The following is a 19,581-nucleotide window of genomic DNA, read 5'->3' on the forward strand; positions in this document are numbered from 1 at the left end:
GATCCCGTTACAATTTGTAACGAGGAGGGAGACCAATTAGAGAACGGGGGCAGATCGACATCGACCTATCGGAATGTTCGATCTGGGACTCAGAAAAACTTATAAAAATCGCGCAAAAATAGGATGTGACGTTCTTGGTTACTAAGTTCGGTGTGCTCCGCTTCTGGATTTTTCCTGCGGTTCGTCGTCCCGAAAGAAGTTTTCGCCATCCTGTCCCAGCAACTTTCGCCAAGGATAATCTACTGTGAGAATCACCCCTTCAAGTTGTGCTGTGCACCCCGGAGCCTACGTTTTCCTCATCATCTTCGCCAAAAGAAGAGAAGATCGTAAGATTGAACTTTGAACTGATTCACTCTGTGGATAGGCCTTACGCCGAAGAAAACAGTAGTTGTAAGCGAAATTTTTATATTTAATAAATAGTTTGCGATGGAGGACTTGTCTCAGTAAGTTTTTCCACTCCCACACGACAGTGCTGACCGCTCGACTGTCGCGACACTTTTTCCCCAATCGGCAAACCTCGCATATATATATATGTAATTTCGTAAATTAAAAACTTATCACGCCACTAACGAACTATTGCAGTTTATATGAATACGTACAAAGTTAAAAACAGTTTGGCCTTTGTGTGATGTTTTTTTGTATATTGTTAAAGGCTTTTTCTGTATTACATTGTTTAAAAATTAAAATGGTAGGATCGAAACTTTTTAATGCTATAGAAATGACAGACTCCAAACAGCTTACAAAAGTGTATGTTACAAAAGTAAAAACCCCTGTAAACGTAACGAATGAAATTTTTATTTCATTCGCTTAACTTTAAGTAAAAAAACTTTTTCTGTAAACATAAAAAATTTTGTAATGCTTTACTCATTGTTTTCATTAAAATTTATTTATTTTAATTCTGTACGATCATTTGCTGTCTGTTGTTTACGACAGTATCGATAATATGACTGTATGATTCTGACAAGAATATTCCAATCAACATACAGAATGTTGTAATCTGAATGTTGATTCGAATTTTCTTGACTTATTCTTGACTTTTTTACCGGCCGTTGTCCAACGGGGCCTGAAAAAAAAAACTGTTAAGGGAACATCAGTGTCGGGTCGGGGACGTCCGTCCCGCGAAATATTCGCACGCTTCTTGCGATGCGAAAACGTTTGTAAACAGACCAGTACTTACTTAATCGACGCCACAAGTGGCTTACGAATCGCCACTGCTGCTGCTGCCCTCTTCCTCTTCGTATATGACACTTTCGATGTGGTCTTCTTTGTACATGTCGATCTGTTCAAACGACCCAAACGAGTTACTGAAATTTCGAAAAACAACAGCCCGGACGACTCGCCAGAACTAATCGATACAGTTTTGGTTTCGGCCCTTTCGCGCGTTTAACGAATACGGCGGTGTGCAGTCAAGAAACGTACTCCTAGTGTAATAGCTACGCCGAATACGTATGTGAGTATACGTGTACGTGCGCGTAACAGATTCTATACTAATTCATAAGTACTAATACAGGCATACCTGTAGAAACATATATGTATATATATATATATATCTGTACATACCGATATATTTCGGTACAACAGATGTACAGTCTGGTCTAATGAAGTACGCACCTGCGTATAATCGATAAGCGCAGTCGTAACTTATCGCTTGCATTTTCAGGACACGCCACCTGTTATCATAGAGTTTTGAGATGGACCCTTCCGATCCGTGACGAAATAGGGATGAAGCAGTTGCTCAAGAGGGGCATTTAAGCGGTGTCACCTGACTGTTTTAATTAAATTAATCGACAAAACTAATCGATGATAACTTTTTTATTTCCGCTTATATAGCGTGAGATTTTTTAAGTGGTAAAGTTACGGTAATCATTTATGAAAATTTACGATTATATCTTTTATTTCAATCAGTTTTTCCTTTTTCAACGTCTTTTTATATTTATTTTATTGTAATTTGATTCGAAAAAGGAAATAAATAAACATATCAGCTTTCACTTAGCTCAAGTTTCAGGGACCAACGGCGGTTTCGTTTGTAATTGGAGAAGAAAGTGCTTTCTTTCACAATCAGTGTAGAGTTTATTATTTTAGCCGTCATCCATCCGATTGCTATTATAAACAAGCTGTTAATCGTAAATAAAAGATCAGGCTTCCGTTCCAATATCATTGGTGCTATCTGTACCTTTAAATGTTTTTTCTTCTTCTGTGTGTTCAACTATTAATTTTCCATTACTTTTTAATATTGCACGAGACATCATAATTTCAGCTAATAAATCTGATATCGCTCTATGAACGATGTTTATGTCTATTTTGTCGTCTGTTTTTTTTCCGTTAAGTATCGCCTTTTTTTTCTCTGTAAAGCAATTAAGTCTTGCAAGAAAATCGAAGTTCTCTAATAAATTTATAAATTTCTAATAATCATATTAATTAATTACTTCGACTTTTTTNATTCTGACAAGAATATTCCAATCAACATACAGAATGTTGTAATCTGAATGTTAATTCGAAGTTTTTTGACTTATTCTTGACTTTTTTGCGGGAAATCGAACATATTTTTAGACCCATCTAAAAATTTTTTAATCAGTCTTGGAAGAGAAGGGACCTAATCCTTGCACCCGATGAAACGGGTAAGATCGGCTTATGTAGCCCATCTTACTAACTATAATGGTTATCTTACGTAAAAATTTATCTCACCGAATGACCAATCTAACACGTTTTAAAAATTCTGTATTTCTCTACTGTACACAATGTAAAGAATGAAATGTGTTAGATTGGGCACATGGTGTGATAAACTCCTACGTAAGATAACCTTAGTAAATATAAATCAAATAATATAATATAATAGATAGGTTAGAAGTATGAAATAATCTTAATCTTTGTAGTAATATCGGACCTCCTCGCCCTTCGTCTCCTGCAGTTTCGTCGGAACAGATGCGCCCCACCCACACATGCTGACAGAAGTATCGTAAATCCGGAAGAGAAAACGCGGGAGAAGAAGAGAGGTATTCGGGACACGAGAGGGAGAGGGTGTGTGAAGTAGCGGTTTCTGAGAGTGGAATAAAGTTTTTTTTTTGTGGAAATATTGGACTGGTTAATTTGTGAAACGAACCGACGGGGCGAAATCCTCTGATTAAGAACGGGTTACCTACATTGGCGCAGCCGACAGGAAAAAAAACCTTATTCCACTCTCAGGGACCGCTAGTTCACACTCTCTCCCTCTCGGGATTTATGGCCCTCCTGTCACCATGTGTGTGGGGGGAGGGCTTTTCATATGGACTTTTTGATCACCTATTTTGTTACTTGAAAGCACTCATACATCGAGTCTTTATAATACAGTGGTATATTATTTTATTACGAAGAATCCAACATGAAGCAATCTCGATGTGTGCTGAATCAAAGATTTAGCTAATGGTGACCACAGGAGAGCCAAATCTCATGTTTTTCACATATGTACTAAACACTGCATTACCTCTGAAATTCAACACTCCCTTTCTATGTATGCTTCTTAAATAACTTCAACAATTTAAAATGATTTTAAAAGTTTTATCCAGATATTAAATAAAATATTATTTTGATTATTTCATTCATTATTTTCAAATTAAGGTAAATTATAAAAAGATAATGGCGCATATCTGACTAGACAGTATAAAGTTTAATTCTATAAAACAGGAGGGTAAAACGAATTATTAAACCATAATCTACGTATAGTCATTAATTTTATTTATCATAATAAAAGTCTGAAATGAATAGTATAGGCCTATAAGTGAAAACCTGCGTCAGAATTCCAGAATTTTATGATGAATCTCCGATTTATTATCATTTTAGGGGTGCTACTTGCAAGTTGAGTGTGCAGTTTTGCCAGAATTGTTGGCAACTTAATTTAATTCTTTAAAATATAAAAACTTATTTCGTAATTCATTAATTATTTAATTATATTTTCAGACAAACAAGCACAGTAGGGATTTCTATAATTAAATTTCTTAAATATGTAGCCAAGTACAAGATAAAAATCAATGGTTTCTAAATTTGACACACTTCTAAGCTTCTAGGGGTTTAGAAGGGTTTAATAATATCCAACTTTTAAGGTTTAATTAAATTATTGGGTAGCGGACTTGTCACACATAAAACTAAGCCAGATTTTGGCATTAAGAATTGAAAAACCAGTAATATAAGCTATAATTAATTGTTAGAATTGATGTTTATACTGTATATTCTTCATATCTGTCTTCTTGTCTGTTCGCGTATGTAATTTTACAAAATTCTGTGCACATATTCAAGATAATCCTAGGAAGGATATAAGCCACTTACGAATTGACGTCTGTGTGCTGTCTGTCCGAGTGTCAAGCGAGAACGGATGAATCCTTCTCGGGATGTAGAATGTATAGAGTAAATTTCGATGTAAAATTGTGTTGGGTAAAATCTATTATAAGTGCTGTACGTATTCTTTATATACGTGTGTCTTTTTATATATTATCCTTACACCTTATATAGTAGTTTAATAATAATTAAGTAAAAAAATAATAATATAGACTTATTATTTGAATTATTTTTATATAGATGCAACAATTTAGTTAAACCATGTGATAGCGACAGCGATTGTTGTAGTTATGGAGAACGATGCCTCAGCAGCAATGGGAAGGACTACTATTGCTATGTGGATCCTGACCCATAAAATTCATGTTTCTTTACATATTTATCGTAGGAATGCAATAAATATTTTAAATTAAATTTTTTCCAAAGCATATGATTCAAGTTTTTTACTNTATTATAAGTACATATTCTTTATATACGTATGTCTTTTTATATATTATCCTTACACCTTATATAGTAGTTTAATAATAATTAAGTAAAAAAATAATAATATAGACTTATTATTTGAATTATTTTTATATAGATGCAACAATTTAGTTAAACCATGTGATAGCGACAGCGATTGTTGTAGTTATGGAGAACGATGCCTCAGCAGCAATGGGAAGGACTACTATTGCTATGTGGATCCTGACCCATAAAATTCATGTTTCTTTACATATTTATCGTAGGAATGCAATAAATATTTTAAATTAAATTTTTTCCAAAGCATATGATTCAAATTTTTTACTCAGTTCCATTGTTATTATATATCTCTTTAGAAAATTTTCGATTACTGTAAGATCGCGCTAATCCTAATCGTGTTCTTCCGAACATCTTGTAATCCGAACATATTCAACCATCTGTCTAAAATAATAGACTTGTTAACTGTACATTTACAACTTACGTGTAAACGTAAGTCACGTGCTGTGAGCTTGCTTCTCGTTATTTCTATGACTGTTTGACTGAACTTCTCTAACTTCTATTTGCTGCTGTGAAATACAGTAATACCTCGACTTACGCTACCTCGACTTACGCGAACCCGGAGTTAGGCCAGGAACACACATGCGTAAAATTGTGTGGCAGAACACTGAATCAGAAATCAGCTTTCAGTTCAGTTTCTGTTTTACGCTTTTATGCCAGAACACACATACGTAAAAATTCTGGCCGAATAGGAAACACCACTGCCACCAACAGTGCTAATTTTATTAATTTTTTCCTCTCATACAGGCTATCTATCCCTTTGTACGGTACCTTCCATTTTTTCTCCACTTCCTCTGCTATAATATAGAAAATTTAAATTAATAGACTTGTATTCCGAATTCAAATAAAGAACGTGTGATCTAAATACTAGGCNCTCCTCTAAGTAATATATAAATATGTATTCGATAATTTTTACTTTTCCGGCTGTTATATATAACAGAGGAAAAGTGTAGCGCTCGGTCATAAAATGACCCAAATTTTTACATTTTTGGACTCGGGACACCTTGACATTTTGAGATGCAAAAGTTTCGAGGATTTTTCTATATGCGTGGATGTTAGACTGTGTGGGGGCATGATTTTGTTTACTCTGTTTGAAGTCTAATAATTTCTGTGGTCAGAGCGGTTGGAATCGGAGTACACAGAAGTTAGTTATTACGCATCAAAGTGGTTAAACTAAATCATGTCCCCATATACATTCTAACATTTTAGGCGGAACATCTTAACGGGTCTTACTATACTATTATAAAATGGCAAAAAAGCTTACTTTGAGAGTAGAGACGAGATTTATTTATTTATTTTTTAAATTTTGAACGCTAGTAACGAGTAAAATATTCATTTTAAGAGCTATGACACATAACCTCGTTTATGTCTTCACCCTGTCGACCTTTAATTAGGAACCAAAATTAAATAGTATTAATGTCCCTTTATACGCAAGCTACAGTGCCACATTTCGTTTCTTAAACTTTACCCATTCTGAGATATTGTTTAATATCTCAGAACAAAAAATAAAGATATTTAACAAATTAAACGCCGACACACACACTCGCTCGAATTTTTCCCCTTTATTGATTTCTCTGAGGGTTTCGGGAGGTTTCCGAACGTGTAGATTTGCAAAAAAACTTGGAGGGTCAAATTTGACACGATTCCAATACTTTTCCGTTTTATATACATAACAAGTTCGTAAGTAAAAAAAAGTCTAAAACATAAACTCCACGACTCCGACTCCACAGCCCTGGTTTTAAGTTAGATTAAAATTTGCACGCGTTAAATAAGTATAATTGTCGGGCGGTAGTTACAACGGGAGTTAACTACCGGACNCGGGTCTTACTATACTATTATAAAATGGCAAAAAAGCTTACTTTGAGAGTAGAGACGAGATTTATTTATTTATTTTTTAAATTTTGAACGCTAGTAACGAGTAAAATATTCATTTTAAGAGCTATGACACATGACCTCGTTTATGTCTTCACCCTGTCGACCTTTAATTAGGAACCAAAATTAAATAGTATTAATGTCCCTTTATACGCAAGCTACAGTGCCATATTTCGTTTCTTAAACTTCACCCATTCTGAAATATTGTTAAATATCTCAGAACAGAAAATAAAAAAATTAAACAAATTAAACGTCGACACATACACTCGCTCGAATTTTTCTCCTTTATTGATTTCTCTGAGGGTTTCGGGAGGTTTCCAAACGTGTAGATTTGCAAAAAAAACTTGGAGAGTAAATTTGACACGATTCCAATACTTTTCCGTTTTATATACATAACAAGTTCGTAAGTAAAAAGGAGTCTAAAACATAAACTCCACGACTCCGACTTTACAGCCCTGGTTTTAAGTTAGATTAAGATTTGCACGCGTTAGATAAGTATAATTGTCGGCCAATAGTTACAACGGGAGTTAACTACCGGACTACTGTTACATCCGATCACCGAGAATAGTTGGAAACGTGTAAAAGGAACAGCGGGAATCTGTATATATCTATTTTTATTGTGAAATTAAATTTTTTTAATTGGTTAACACATGTGTGTTTTTCATCTCGCGTTGTACATTTAACAGTAGTATAAAAATGTCGCTTTTAATTTCCGATTCACTTTGATGTTGTGAACTCTGATGGACAATGACATCACTGAAACTTACTTATACAAGATTTCCATTTATTAAGATCTACCTTATTAATTAATGCATACAAATTTCAGGGTTACCAAATGTTTGGGTCAGCCAAAGCTGTCAGAATGGAACCACTGAACCAACCTAGCTTCATATTTGTTTTGTATAACAGAAATGACAATTTTGTTACAATGAGAATAAAATTTTTAGTTTTGAAAGAAAAAAAATGAATGTCATGTACACTTGTACAACCTTGTACAAATATTTAAAGCAATTAATTATTAATTAAAAGCAATATATTTCTTTTAAAAATTGTATTAGAATTGAATTAAAAAATTTTATGAAATTTTTTTGCGTTTTCATTACGCAAACAAATAATGCTCCATTCCAGAACATAAGTTACGTTATCACATTTAACTTGTTTCGTTATTCGTTCATATTTTACGTGAATTACTTCTTGTATAATGACAAGATGAACTTCAAATCGTAAGACAAATTTAAAACCAATTGTAGTAGAAAACTACCGAACAGAGGATAAAGATGGACTTTAACTAGTTGAAAATTCGTAAATTAAATTATAGTGCGCCGAGTGTTTGCTCACATGAGGGTGACCTGATAAAGACACACAAGGAAGAGACTCTTACAAACAATAAACTAATAATAACTAAATGTCATACCGTTTGAGCATCTGTAATTATTTAAGCAAGGTGTTCGTCCAAATGTGTAACTTGGACAAACACCTTGTTCTTCATTTTTCAAATTTGAAGGTGAATGTTGAGGGTTACGGAGTTTAAATGTGTAACTTGAGTAAACACCTTGTTCTTCATTTGTCAAATTTGAAGGTGAATGTTGAGGGTTACAGACACCCGATCTGTCGTTCCAGTCGAAAAAATCTATTTTATGCATAATATTTAAAATTAATTTCTTAATTAAGAAAACCTAATAGAAATATTAGTCTTTACTTACATGGCATACCGGTATCATTTTGGTAGGAATAGGCTTCCCAGGCTCTATTATATTAAAAATTAGAACNCGTAAGTTCGGGGTATTACTGTATTTAAAAGAACACTTTTTTAAAAATTCAGATGCATTGCGTGTTGGCTTGTATTCCCAACCCCTCTTTAGTGCTGTTAAAATTACAAAAAACAAGGCGAGTTTCACGACATTGGTAAGTAGGATTTAACATAAACGCAGGTTGACAATAACATAAAAACCTTGCATGTTATATAATGGTACAGTATAGACATGTGTGACAATATTTTTATTACATAGTTGTATGACTATTTCCTATAATATGAAAAAAAGTGAAGGGCGTGGTTGTTTAACACATCATTTACACGAAGAATATATACAACATAAGTTATCAAGGTCAATTCACTAAAATTTTTAAAAAATTCGTATAAAATCAAATTTTTATAATAGAAGTATGAAAAAAATAATGCAAATACGAAAGTATGTGTAGTTTTATTTGGTATATATTTTATTTACTTGTATTTTGTACCAAAAAAATTCGTATTTTTTCGCTTACGGTATCGACTTCTAAATTAATTGCCATTTTATCTAATTTAATTTAATTTTAAGTCAAATTAATGTACTATTTGATAGTATACTATTGTTACCTTATGATATTTAAGTATTAGTATATTATATTTGTCGTAAATTGTTTTAATTTTGATTTTAAGTTATTATTTTAACGGTTCTTTGTTGTCGAACTATCGGATCCACAGTGCTGCCACTTTACGTACGTATTTACATATACGTATATTCTTTCGTATACATAAACTAATTATCTATACTAATATTATGAAGAGGTAATGTTCGTATGTAAGTAAGTTTGGATGCAGCAGGTAATCTCCAAAACTACTCATCCGATTTCAAAAATTTTTTCACCAATATTTAGAATGGAACTTCAGGATGGACATAGGCTGTATATTATTCCGTTAAACATGGGGGATGGACAGTTCTTTACGGTANACAGTAAAGTAAGTTTTTTAACTTAATTACTGAAATAAAGATATATGTTCTAATAGTCTCCTCTTCATGTTTTCAACAGTAAAGTTTATGCATAGCCAATGGCGAATTTACGGGAGTATGTAAGGCACACCTCTCTCTCCCCCTTAGCAAAGTCAAATACATCAGGTAATAAAAAATTACATGAAGTATACTGTGTTCATTCCTGCACCCTCCTCTAAAAAGATTTCTGAATCCGCCATTGCGCAGAATGATAAAGTAAATACTTATGTATTAAGTGGCTGTTGACAAGAAATGCTTTTCTTCTGCCACAGTATAAATTCTTTTAGCTGCGAGGTAGATTATAAATCACTGTAATTGTTCATCATCTCAAAAATGTGTTTATTTAGGTTTTCACCGATTAGTTTTTTTACCTGATTTATTAGATTTTATGCTGTTACTGCACTTTGGTATGCAGTAACAGCATAAAATGTAGTAATAGAAAAATCAATCGTAGCTACTGCTCTGTTAGCACATCCCGGTCGTACTTCCTCTATTACGATTTTTGTTTTGTATTTGTGGAGGGAGTTAAGTACTATCTGAAAATTATAACAATTGAGAATAATTAAAATTTTCATGTTTGTATAAATTATTAAATGGCAGTAACAATAAATGATTTATGTTGTCATTCTTTAATCATAAATAAAGTGACCAGATCCTGAAATGTTAAGTGGGTCATTCATCAGTAATATCCATGTGTTAAGTAAAACGTTTAGTGGTTGTTCGTAAAATATACTTTTGTTTACAAAATAACGACCTATAGTAATAGCCACAATGAACAGTTACAGTAGACCTAATTGTTTTTTTAACTGGCTTTTTTTAACTCAGATAATTTACAAAATACACTCTCTTTTATAACTGATCGGCACGACCACCACTAACTATACTTGCACGTGTTAAAAGCTGGACTGTCTGCCTTATTCGGAATGTCTGGTCACTTTATTCAGAAGTAAATAACTGATAGAATAAAAAGAATATAAAAAATGTAATTAGTAAATATGCAAAGTTTATATTTCCTTTCTAGGAAATGAACTCCACCTATATTTGTTGATATTTTCTAAACACACTTTCAAAAAACCGTTGTTTTTACTCCAATGTAAGTTATAAATAGAAGGTTGGTTTAAAAAAGAGTTACTGAGATGTATCACTGGATTTGTCTCGGGATTAGTGGACAAATTATTAAATTTTTTAATAAAATAAATATAACAAAAGAATTGATGTATCTAAGTTTTAGTAAAATAATAGTTTCGATTTGTTTAATAAAAAGAATATTAAGTTTACTAGTAATTCTTATTTGTTAAAGTCGCCTTAATGGCGAAAAAATAGAAGAATAAAGTTAATTCGTATAGAAAATTATGAAGAAACTATTAACTGAGTCACGTAAATATTTTCTTACTCCATTTGTTTTGTTGCATTTATCCGTTAATTTAACTTTTGAAAAGGAAATGTCCTTAGACATCAAATGACTTCCGAAGTTTGGAGATTCTGGATGAATGTACGTCATCTGGTCGTCCTGTGATGGTTGAGGTTCTGCGGGTCCTGAAGTGAACCAAAATCCGTTCATATATCTCCATTTGTGTTTATCTATGGAAACAAACACTAATGCTACATTGTACATAGAATTGGGATCGAGACACTTAATTCTCAGTCGAACGACCGGAAACATTCTCCTAGAGAAAGCAAAAAAGGTTTTTCTGTAGTTCTTTTAAAGTAAAACTTTTCCAATGTTTAAAAATAGTAATTACTTTCTTATTCAATAAACGTCTATTTGCATTTGAACAATATTTGATTATGTAATTATGTAGGTAGATTATTTGATAAAAAAAACTATTAAAAGCGATAGATAAACTGTTTTATTTCCGAAAAATAAATTTTCTATGTTTTTTAAAGGCTGAGAAAACAGATATTTTAATACAAAACGTGCCAAATCCAAAAAGAAGAAGGGAAAATTAAATAATAATAAACTTAATAACTTCCTTGGTGAAATGTTCTATAAAAATCAACATAACAAATAATGTAATTAATGACTATGTTCGTACACTACGAGAAAATAATAGCATTGTAATTTGATGGTCATCCAACCGGGAAGAAAATTTCACAGAACAGATCGCTGTTTACTTATCAACATTGTTGAAGATAGCAGTGTGGGTTCCACTTATGATCCGGTGATTTTGAAAGTGGGGAAAGTCTAATATATTTTATTGCTAGATATTTTATGGTTGTATGCACATAATTCTATTTCTTAGTTAAGATAAGACAGATTTTAAAAGTATTCAAGTTTTTCTTTAGAATGGACTTTCAAAATCGACTCAAATGTTACTTTAAGTTTTCTTTTGATTTTAAATGAAATAAAATTATAAAGTTTAAATTAAAATATAAATTTTATTTCTTGTTTTAATCCAGTGTATCCTTAACTATTCTTTCTCGCTAAGAATAATCAGTTGATTGGTATTATGATAATTAAATAAAATAAAGGAAATAGTCCTTAGGCAAAGAATAAATGTTATTCTTAAATTATATAAAATTTATTATAAAAAATGAAAGAAGAAACATTAAAAACAATGAAGAATTCACTTAATAGCCAGCAACGAGTGCTTACAGAATTCATGGAAAGTAATATATCAGTAACAAGAGCAAGTTAATAATAAGCTATAATAAAATAAACTATTAACAAAATATTCAGTCATTCATCGATGGTTCTTTAATCAAGGAATGTATGATAAATGGTGCCAAATTCGTCTGTCCAGAAAAGGTACAGGCATTTCGAGATATCTCATTATCAAGAAATACAGTGGCATACAGAATAACGATTGATGAAAGCACGGATGTAAGAGGTGTTGCTGGTTTTTTTTCGTGGTTGCGATAATAAAATGAGGATTACCGAAATATTGTTGGAAATTATCCTTCTTCACTTAACAACAACTGGTGAAGATATTTTTGATGCCGTGTGGAGCATTTTAGAAAATTGTAAGCTTCCTTCCTCTCGACAAACTTGTTTCTGTATAACAACTGATTGCGCTGAAACTAAATGATTTGTGTCACGACTGACGAGAAAATTTACAATCTAGATCAGTGTTTCTCAACGGGGGCGATATCGCCCCCATGTGGGCGTTTTTCCACGTTCAGGGGGCGATTAGCAACAGTTTATATTTTAGGGCAAAAATCAATTTTCGGGCGATATAGTAAAACATTATATTAAGAATAATTAGATATTTTATTCGTTATATCGTACAATAATTAAACAAATAACATTATACCAGTAACTACAGTAGTCTATTCGATGCAGTACGAATTTGTCGTTAGCCTCGTCCCTCGCCATTGGAATTCTGTAGTGAAGGGGGCGATAGGGGCGACGATTCGTTAGAGGTTGAGAAACACTGATCTAGATAAACCGAAAATCAGGGCTATCCATTGCCTTATTCATCAACAAGTTCTCTGTGTTTAAGATTATTAAAAATGGACGAAGTATTTAAAACAGTTACGAAGACAGTCAACTTTATTCGACCGAGAGCACTTAACCATGACCAATTTATTTCGTTTCTTAAAGATTTAGAATCCGTTTTCGAAGATCTTTCTTATTACACAGAAGTTCGTTGGTTGTATTGCCAATGTCCTGAAGGGCTATCTGCTTTTATGGAAATATTATTTCTTAAGATCAAATCAACTAAAATATATCGTTTTTATCGTCACGACTTTGGTGTATAGTTAGACACTGGGCATTTCTACATCATCTTTATTCGGAATATCCTATAGGTCGATGCGCGTTTCGGGCATAAGCTTTTCATCCGTCGGCACGACTTCCGAGATTTCTTGTAGGTGGTGTTAACACGCGTACATTCCGTTTAAAATTACTTACTTACAGTTAAAATACCATTATAGTTTAAAATATATTCACAATTAAATGTACTATTACAGTTAAGGTTTTCTGACTTAACATCGAACATCATCTAGCACATACTCTTGACTTCCGTATTAACAAAGTTCCGTTTAATCTCGTTCATTATTCGAACGAAATTATACAGAATGAGATAAAACGGAAGTCAAGATTATGTGCTAAAACAATATTTCTTAACCTCTAACGAATTGTCGCCCCCTTCAATAAAACCGTTACGTAGTATCGCCCCCTTCACTACAAAATTTCGATGCCGAGGGACAAGGCTAACGCCAAATTCGTACTTCATTGAATAGACTAGTGACTAGAATACTGTAATGTTATTTGTTTAATTATTGTACGATATAACGAATAAAATATCTAATTATTCTTAATATAATGTTTAACTATATCGCCCAAAAAATTTTTTTTCGCCTCCCAAAATATAAATTGTTACTAATTGCCCCCTCAACATGGAAAAACGCCCACATGGGGCGATAATGAAGCCCCCGTTGAGAAACACTGTGCTAGATGTTCGATGTTAAGTCAAGAAACCTTAACTGTAATTGTGAATATATATTAAACTATAATGGTATTTTAACCGTAAGTAATTTTAAACGGAATGTATACGTGTTAACACCACCTACAAGAAATCCCGGAAGTCGTGCCGACGGATGAGGAGCTTATGCCTGAAACGCGTATCGACCTATAGGATATTCCGAATAAAGATGATGTAGAAATGCCCAGTGTCTAACTATGCACCAAAGTCGTGACGATAAAAACAGATAAAAGAAAACACGGTTTCAAAATACACGAAAATATATCGGTTATAAAAGATCTATTGTGGATAAAAGACAGCATTTTTAACATCGCATTTTTAGACCAGCGCTTCTCAACCTTTTTTGGCTTGCGGACCAATGGTGTTGTAACAAAAACAGATATTAAAAAATTACTACAGAAGTAAGTTGTAAAATTATTATTATCATTTACTTACAATAATATTTAAATGTAAATAGAATTATTTTATATAAATAAATCTTTGACAAAAATTACAACAAAAAATCGTAGAAAATTATTTAAAAAATCACATATTTATTGCATATAGGTAGAACACAACAAAAAAAATCAATCCTGTGATTACTAAGAATTATAACTTTAAAATTTTTGTTTATTTGGTACATTGCTAATGAGAAGATCGCTGCTGCTCTTCTTCAATTAAATTTTAATTGTGAGTTGTAAATTAGTCAAGCTGAGTCCGAGCGGTAACGTTATTGAAAGTCGATTCCTAAATTTATTTTTTTATTGCCGTCATAGCTGAAAATCCCGCTTCACACAAACATGTTGTTGCGAAGGAGACTAACATTTTCATCGCTTTCTCGTATAGAAATGGATATTAATTTTTCGTTTTGATCCAAAATTTATCTATAGACATTGTTGAAAACAGTTTTTAGCATAATATCTGGAACTAATTTCAAGGATGGACTCATATTCTCTGTTACTTAAATCTAATTTACTACTGTCATATATTATAAAAGAGTTTGTTATCCACAGATTCCTTTCACATGTGGTTTTTTTCAGATGGGAAATATTTTTCGAAACTATTACTTAAGAATTGTAAGTGTCGCTCAATGATTATATTTAATTTTGATAAGTTTATATCTTGCTGTGAAGTAACAAACTCAAAATAATTATTAAATATATCAATATTATTATTTTTAACTTTATCCAACGAAAAACAATTGTTTTTCTTAAATACACTTATTTTATTAAATGAATGAAACGCATTTATTGCAGTTTCTTGTAAACTTAAGTTTAAATCGTTAATGCATGAAAATATATCACTTAAATGTGCTAGTTTTGCAACCCATTCTACATTACACAAGTGAATTCTTAGAGGACTTTTTTATCTACTAAAAATATTTCTACTTTCGTCCTTAATTCAAAAAGCCTGGTTAAAATCCAGTTAAACATATTGTAACGAACGTCTAGTAACACTTGACTTCATGCATCCCTTGTCAACGTTATAAACTTGATTAGTTCCAAACGGCAGTAGAGCTATATTCAACAAACGAGCGAGTTAAACAAAGCAACGAAGACTACTTGCAGTCAAATGGGTGCCCTGTTGCTTGTATAGCATCTGAAAACACCCCAGATATTGTCCTACCTTCGTCTATAGATGACTCAGCTCTTGGTCTCTCCAAATATTTTAATCTCTCAGTTAATGCCGAAATCATGCCGAGAGTCAACTTATGGGCACAAGGATTTACTAAAAACTATATGCTACAATATATATGCTCCTAATGGTTGCCCCCAGCTCTTCCTGTGTTTATTTTAGTGAAATTCGATAGCTATCAGGGACCTTTCATCTATGGTAATCTGTTTCCAATAATCCCCTTAAAACGCTGTATTTTCCTCATAATATAGAAATTGAAGGTGCGAGCAGCTTCGCTCCGACTAAAACGGCGATACAGCGTTACACAACTAGTAAGAGGAAAGATAAGATTAAGATCTCTATGCTTATCGGGCGGTGGCGCACTCAATTATATATTATTTACTTCAATCCATTAAATTAATAAACTAATACATATACTGGAGTTTGTTTTATACTGAAGATTTTTGTAGACAAAATCCTATATTATTTATATAACATTTAAATTTACATAAAGATTACGCATGATAAATATAGGTAGGTTAACAAGGTAAACATTTTAGATTGACAAGAAAACGTTAAAATTAAACGCAGAAAATTAATTTATAATACATGGTAAATGGTAAACACGACATTTTAAAATTTATAAATAATAATTTTATATTAAACACTTAAAAAGTTCGTTTAATGCCAAACAAAGTAGAATGGTTTATACGAGACAAAGGCTATAAAGCAGGCAAATCTTTAATTTAAAAACATAATCCACTTTATCAAATAATTATTAAATTTTGGAATAAATGTATAATATTAAAATTTAGATAAAAAGATTTCGACTTTGTAAACTATATATTAATTGTATATACTGTATTATCAAGTGCGACATAAATAAAACTCCTGTAAAATTAATATTTATACAAAGCAAAAAATATATATTTCCAAAAACTAACGGATCTAACTTATTCTAGCATAAATATAAAATTAAAAAAAAGCTATTATTATATATTACATTGGCCTTTAATTATAATTAAAAAATCCCTTACCTTCCAGCTTTTGTCAAAATCATCTTATTATTTTGGAAGTGAAATGTTTTCCATAATTCGCTGTCTACTAAATTATTTTCAATTGAATTATTTTCACTATTCATATTGAACACCGAAACTTTCATCTGAAATCCAACTGAATCTAAAAGATTCAACTGAAATAATTCGTATTTCGTCTTTCTTGAATAACGCTCCTCCAATGGCTTTCAAGAACAGAGACTTCCCGACATCTAAGTAGCGATTGATTAGTTGCTAAAGGGGTATCCACAATTATTTAAATTAAGCTTTTTACTAGTGATGTAACGAATATTCGGCCACTATTCGGTATTCGGCCTATTTTTTTGCTATTCGGCCGAATACCGAATATTTAATCACTATTCGGCCGAATACCGAATACCTAAAAACAGGAGTAAGAAATAACAAAACACAGTAAATTAATCATTTTGGTAACTTTTATCAATGCTGAACATACATTTTAAGATCGAGAAAGCGCAATTTTTTTGCTTATTTATGTAAAAGATCAAAGGAAAAGTAATATAACTAAGTTATTTTTTTAAGAGATCAAAAAAGGGTAACAAATTAAATGAAAACTACGTACTTAATATGTAGTTTAGTAATCTATATACTCATATATAAAAGAACAAGTCCTGATAGGATAATTAGCGCAGATCCAAAACTACTGATGTTAGAATTTTAAAAATTTGTGGGTGTGTTCCTTTTGAAAAGTTTGGATGTACTAAGAAAAGATTTTACGAAATTAAACCCTAAAGAAGTTAAAAAGAGTAAAAAATTTATTTGAAAACTTTTACTGCGTGGGCACATTAGATCGAAACTTAGGTCATAAAATGTGAAAAAATAATAATTAATGATCTGTAATTTTATGATATCATCTTTTATTATAAAACTGTAAATTAAATTAACTTTTTTATTTCATCGTACAAAATTATTTCTTATAACTGAAGTCAATAAGTGGTATGTTATGGTGCAGAAAAATCAACTTTTCCGCATTTTTGGGAAGAAGTCTGTTCCTCTTTTTTTCGTATACGTTTCCTGCTTCACTAAAAAGCCTCTCTGAATACACGCTGCTTGCAGGAGCTGATAAGTACTTAGCAGCCAGTTTGACTAAACATTGGGAAAATTTAGATTTATGTGTAGCCCACCAGGCAAATGGATCGTCGTTTCTCTTTAAAGTTTTCATGCTTAAGTACTTATCAAGGTCACCTGCTATGATGTTCTTTGATGTAGAAGCTATTCCGACTCCGTTGTCATCATCGGTAAAGTTCTCAGCAACTACTTCATCATAGCACTCCCAGAAAGATGTGCGAATGCTTTGTCCAGGCTCATCGGTTCTTTTACGTTTAGACTGCACGGGAGAAGAACGCACGCTTTCATCGCTGCTGGTATCATAGTCTGAAACTAAATCTTCAACCAGAATGTACTGCCGGGCTCTTTCTTTTTGCAGTTGGTTCGTGAAGAAATTCGTCTTAAACCTTGGATCTAACAAAGTTGATATCAGGTAGTTTTTATTATCGTCAATCTGTGAAAAACGTTGTTTTATCCCTTGTTGCATGGCGATCGCCATAAACTTTAATTTAGGTGCTAGGTCAGAAGACACGGCCTTGTTGCAGTAGCGGTTAAGAGTAACAACATGGGGAATAATTTCAGATAAGCATGAATAGTTTGAGCTAGTAATTTTTGTTATCTCTTCAAATGGCTTTAATAATTTCAGTAATTGGTCTACAATCTCCCACTGCTCTGCAGTCAGATTAGATATGTTTACTGTATCAGTTAGATAGAGGGAAATAGCTCGTTTTTGTTCAAGAAGCCTTTCTAACATATAAAAGGTAGAATTCCACCGTGTTGTTATATCTTGCACTAAATTATGCTTGGCTATTCCCAGCTCTTCCTGAATTTTTTTCAGTTTTTCTTGTGCAGTACTCGAATGATTAAAGTGGGTTACTATTTTTCGTCCCACAGCAATAGTTTCTCCGATCTCAGGTTGAATTTTGAGAGAGTCTTTGATTACTAACTGTAGTGTATGTATGAAGCAACATGCAGAATTCATTTTAGCCTCACTGACAGCCTTAACAATATTGCGCCCATTGTCATGAACAATGACGTGAATTTTTGATAAAGGGCATTCCCACCGGCTCAGTATTTCTTGCAGAGCATTTGCTATATTTTGCGCAGTATGTTGCCCTTCAAAGTGTTTTACATTAAGTGCAGCATGTGTCAAGTTAAAATCTCTGTCAAGCCAGTGTGCAGTGAAACTGAGGAAACTGACAGAGTTTTGCAAGCACGTCCACAAGTCGGTAGTGATTGATATATAATCTGTGTCTTCAAGCTTTTTTTTAATCTTTGTTACTACTTTTCCATAAAGTTCAGGAATTATTTTCTCTGAAAAGTACGGTCTACTCGGTATGGCATATCTCGGCAGGATCTCATTTAACAATCTTTTCAAACCAGATCTTTCAACTATGTTCAGTGGTTCATTATCAATCGCTATCATTTCGGCAATCAGATAATGGTATTTCACAGCCCGAGGGTCATTTATATCCCACTTTTTTGTTTTTTCTTGGCAGTCGTAAAGGGTTAATTGCTTTGTGGACTTACTTGAACAGGGAACGACATCATCCGCTGTGTTTTCTTTCGTTGAGATAGATTTATGTATTTTCTGATACTCCTCCTTGTGTTTGTTCTTTAAATGATTTATCAAACCCGACGTCGAAGCTTTTTTCCCCTTACCTCCACGAGAAATTTTTGTATCACATACTTTGCACTGCACATTACGCGAATCTTCGTCATTTTCTTCAAAGTAAATCCAAACTGAAGACCTTTTTTTACTCATCGTACTGTTCCAAAGTCACAAACCTCTTAAAAAGATCGATTGCAAATAAAATAACTTAACTTGCATCTAAATATCAACAACTGCCGAATGATATCGGGCTATTTACGGCTATTACATAAATTATAAACCAATTTGGCACTAGAGATAGACGTTAGGCGCCATTTCATATTAACTTTAACAATTATAATTATAATTTAAATGATTAATTTTAAATAATTTAGACCTACTGGAAG

At 32.5% G+C, this 19,581-nt stretch overlaps 2 protein-coding genes across 2 annotated transcripts; both read right to left on the reverse strand.

The window, feature by feature from the left end:
• Nucleotides 1-9,829: 9,829 nt before the first annotated feature.
• LOC111615397 (brachyury protein-like) lies at nt 9,830-16,604 on the reverse strand. The gene is made up of 3 exons (XM_023356811.1): nt 16,501-16,604; nt 10,837-11,110; nt 9,830-9,979 (listed from the first exon to the last, which is right to left on the reverse strand). Exons 1-3 carry the CDS (start codon nt 16,602-16,604, stop codon nt 9,830-9,832), a joined length of 528 nt encoding a protein of 175 aa, XP_023212579.1.
• Nucleotides 16,605-17,443: 839 nt separating this feature from the next.
• On the reverse strand, nt 17,444-19,348 carry LOC111615398 (zinc finger BED domain-containing protein 4-like). The gene has a single exon (XM_023356814.1). The coding sequence runs from the start codon at nt 19,346-19,348 to the stop codon at nt 17,444-17,446; it is 1,905 nt and encodes a 634-aa protein (XP_023212582.1).
• Between the last annotated feature and the right edge of the window lie 233 nt (nt 19,349-19,581).

Source organism: Centruroides sculpturatus, unplaced genomic scaffold (genome assembly GCF_000671375.1).
Source record: "Centruroides sculpturatus isolate CEXI.00-Female unplaced genomic scaffold, Cexi_2.0 scaffold2195, whole genome shotgun sequence".
Classification (NCBI taxonomy): Eukaryota; Metazoa; Arthropoda; class Arachnida; order Scorpiones; family Buthidae; genus Centruroides; species Centruroides sculpturatus.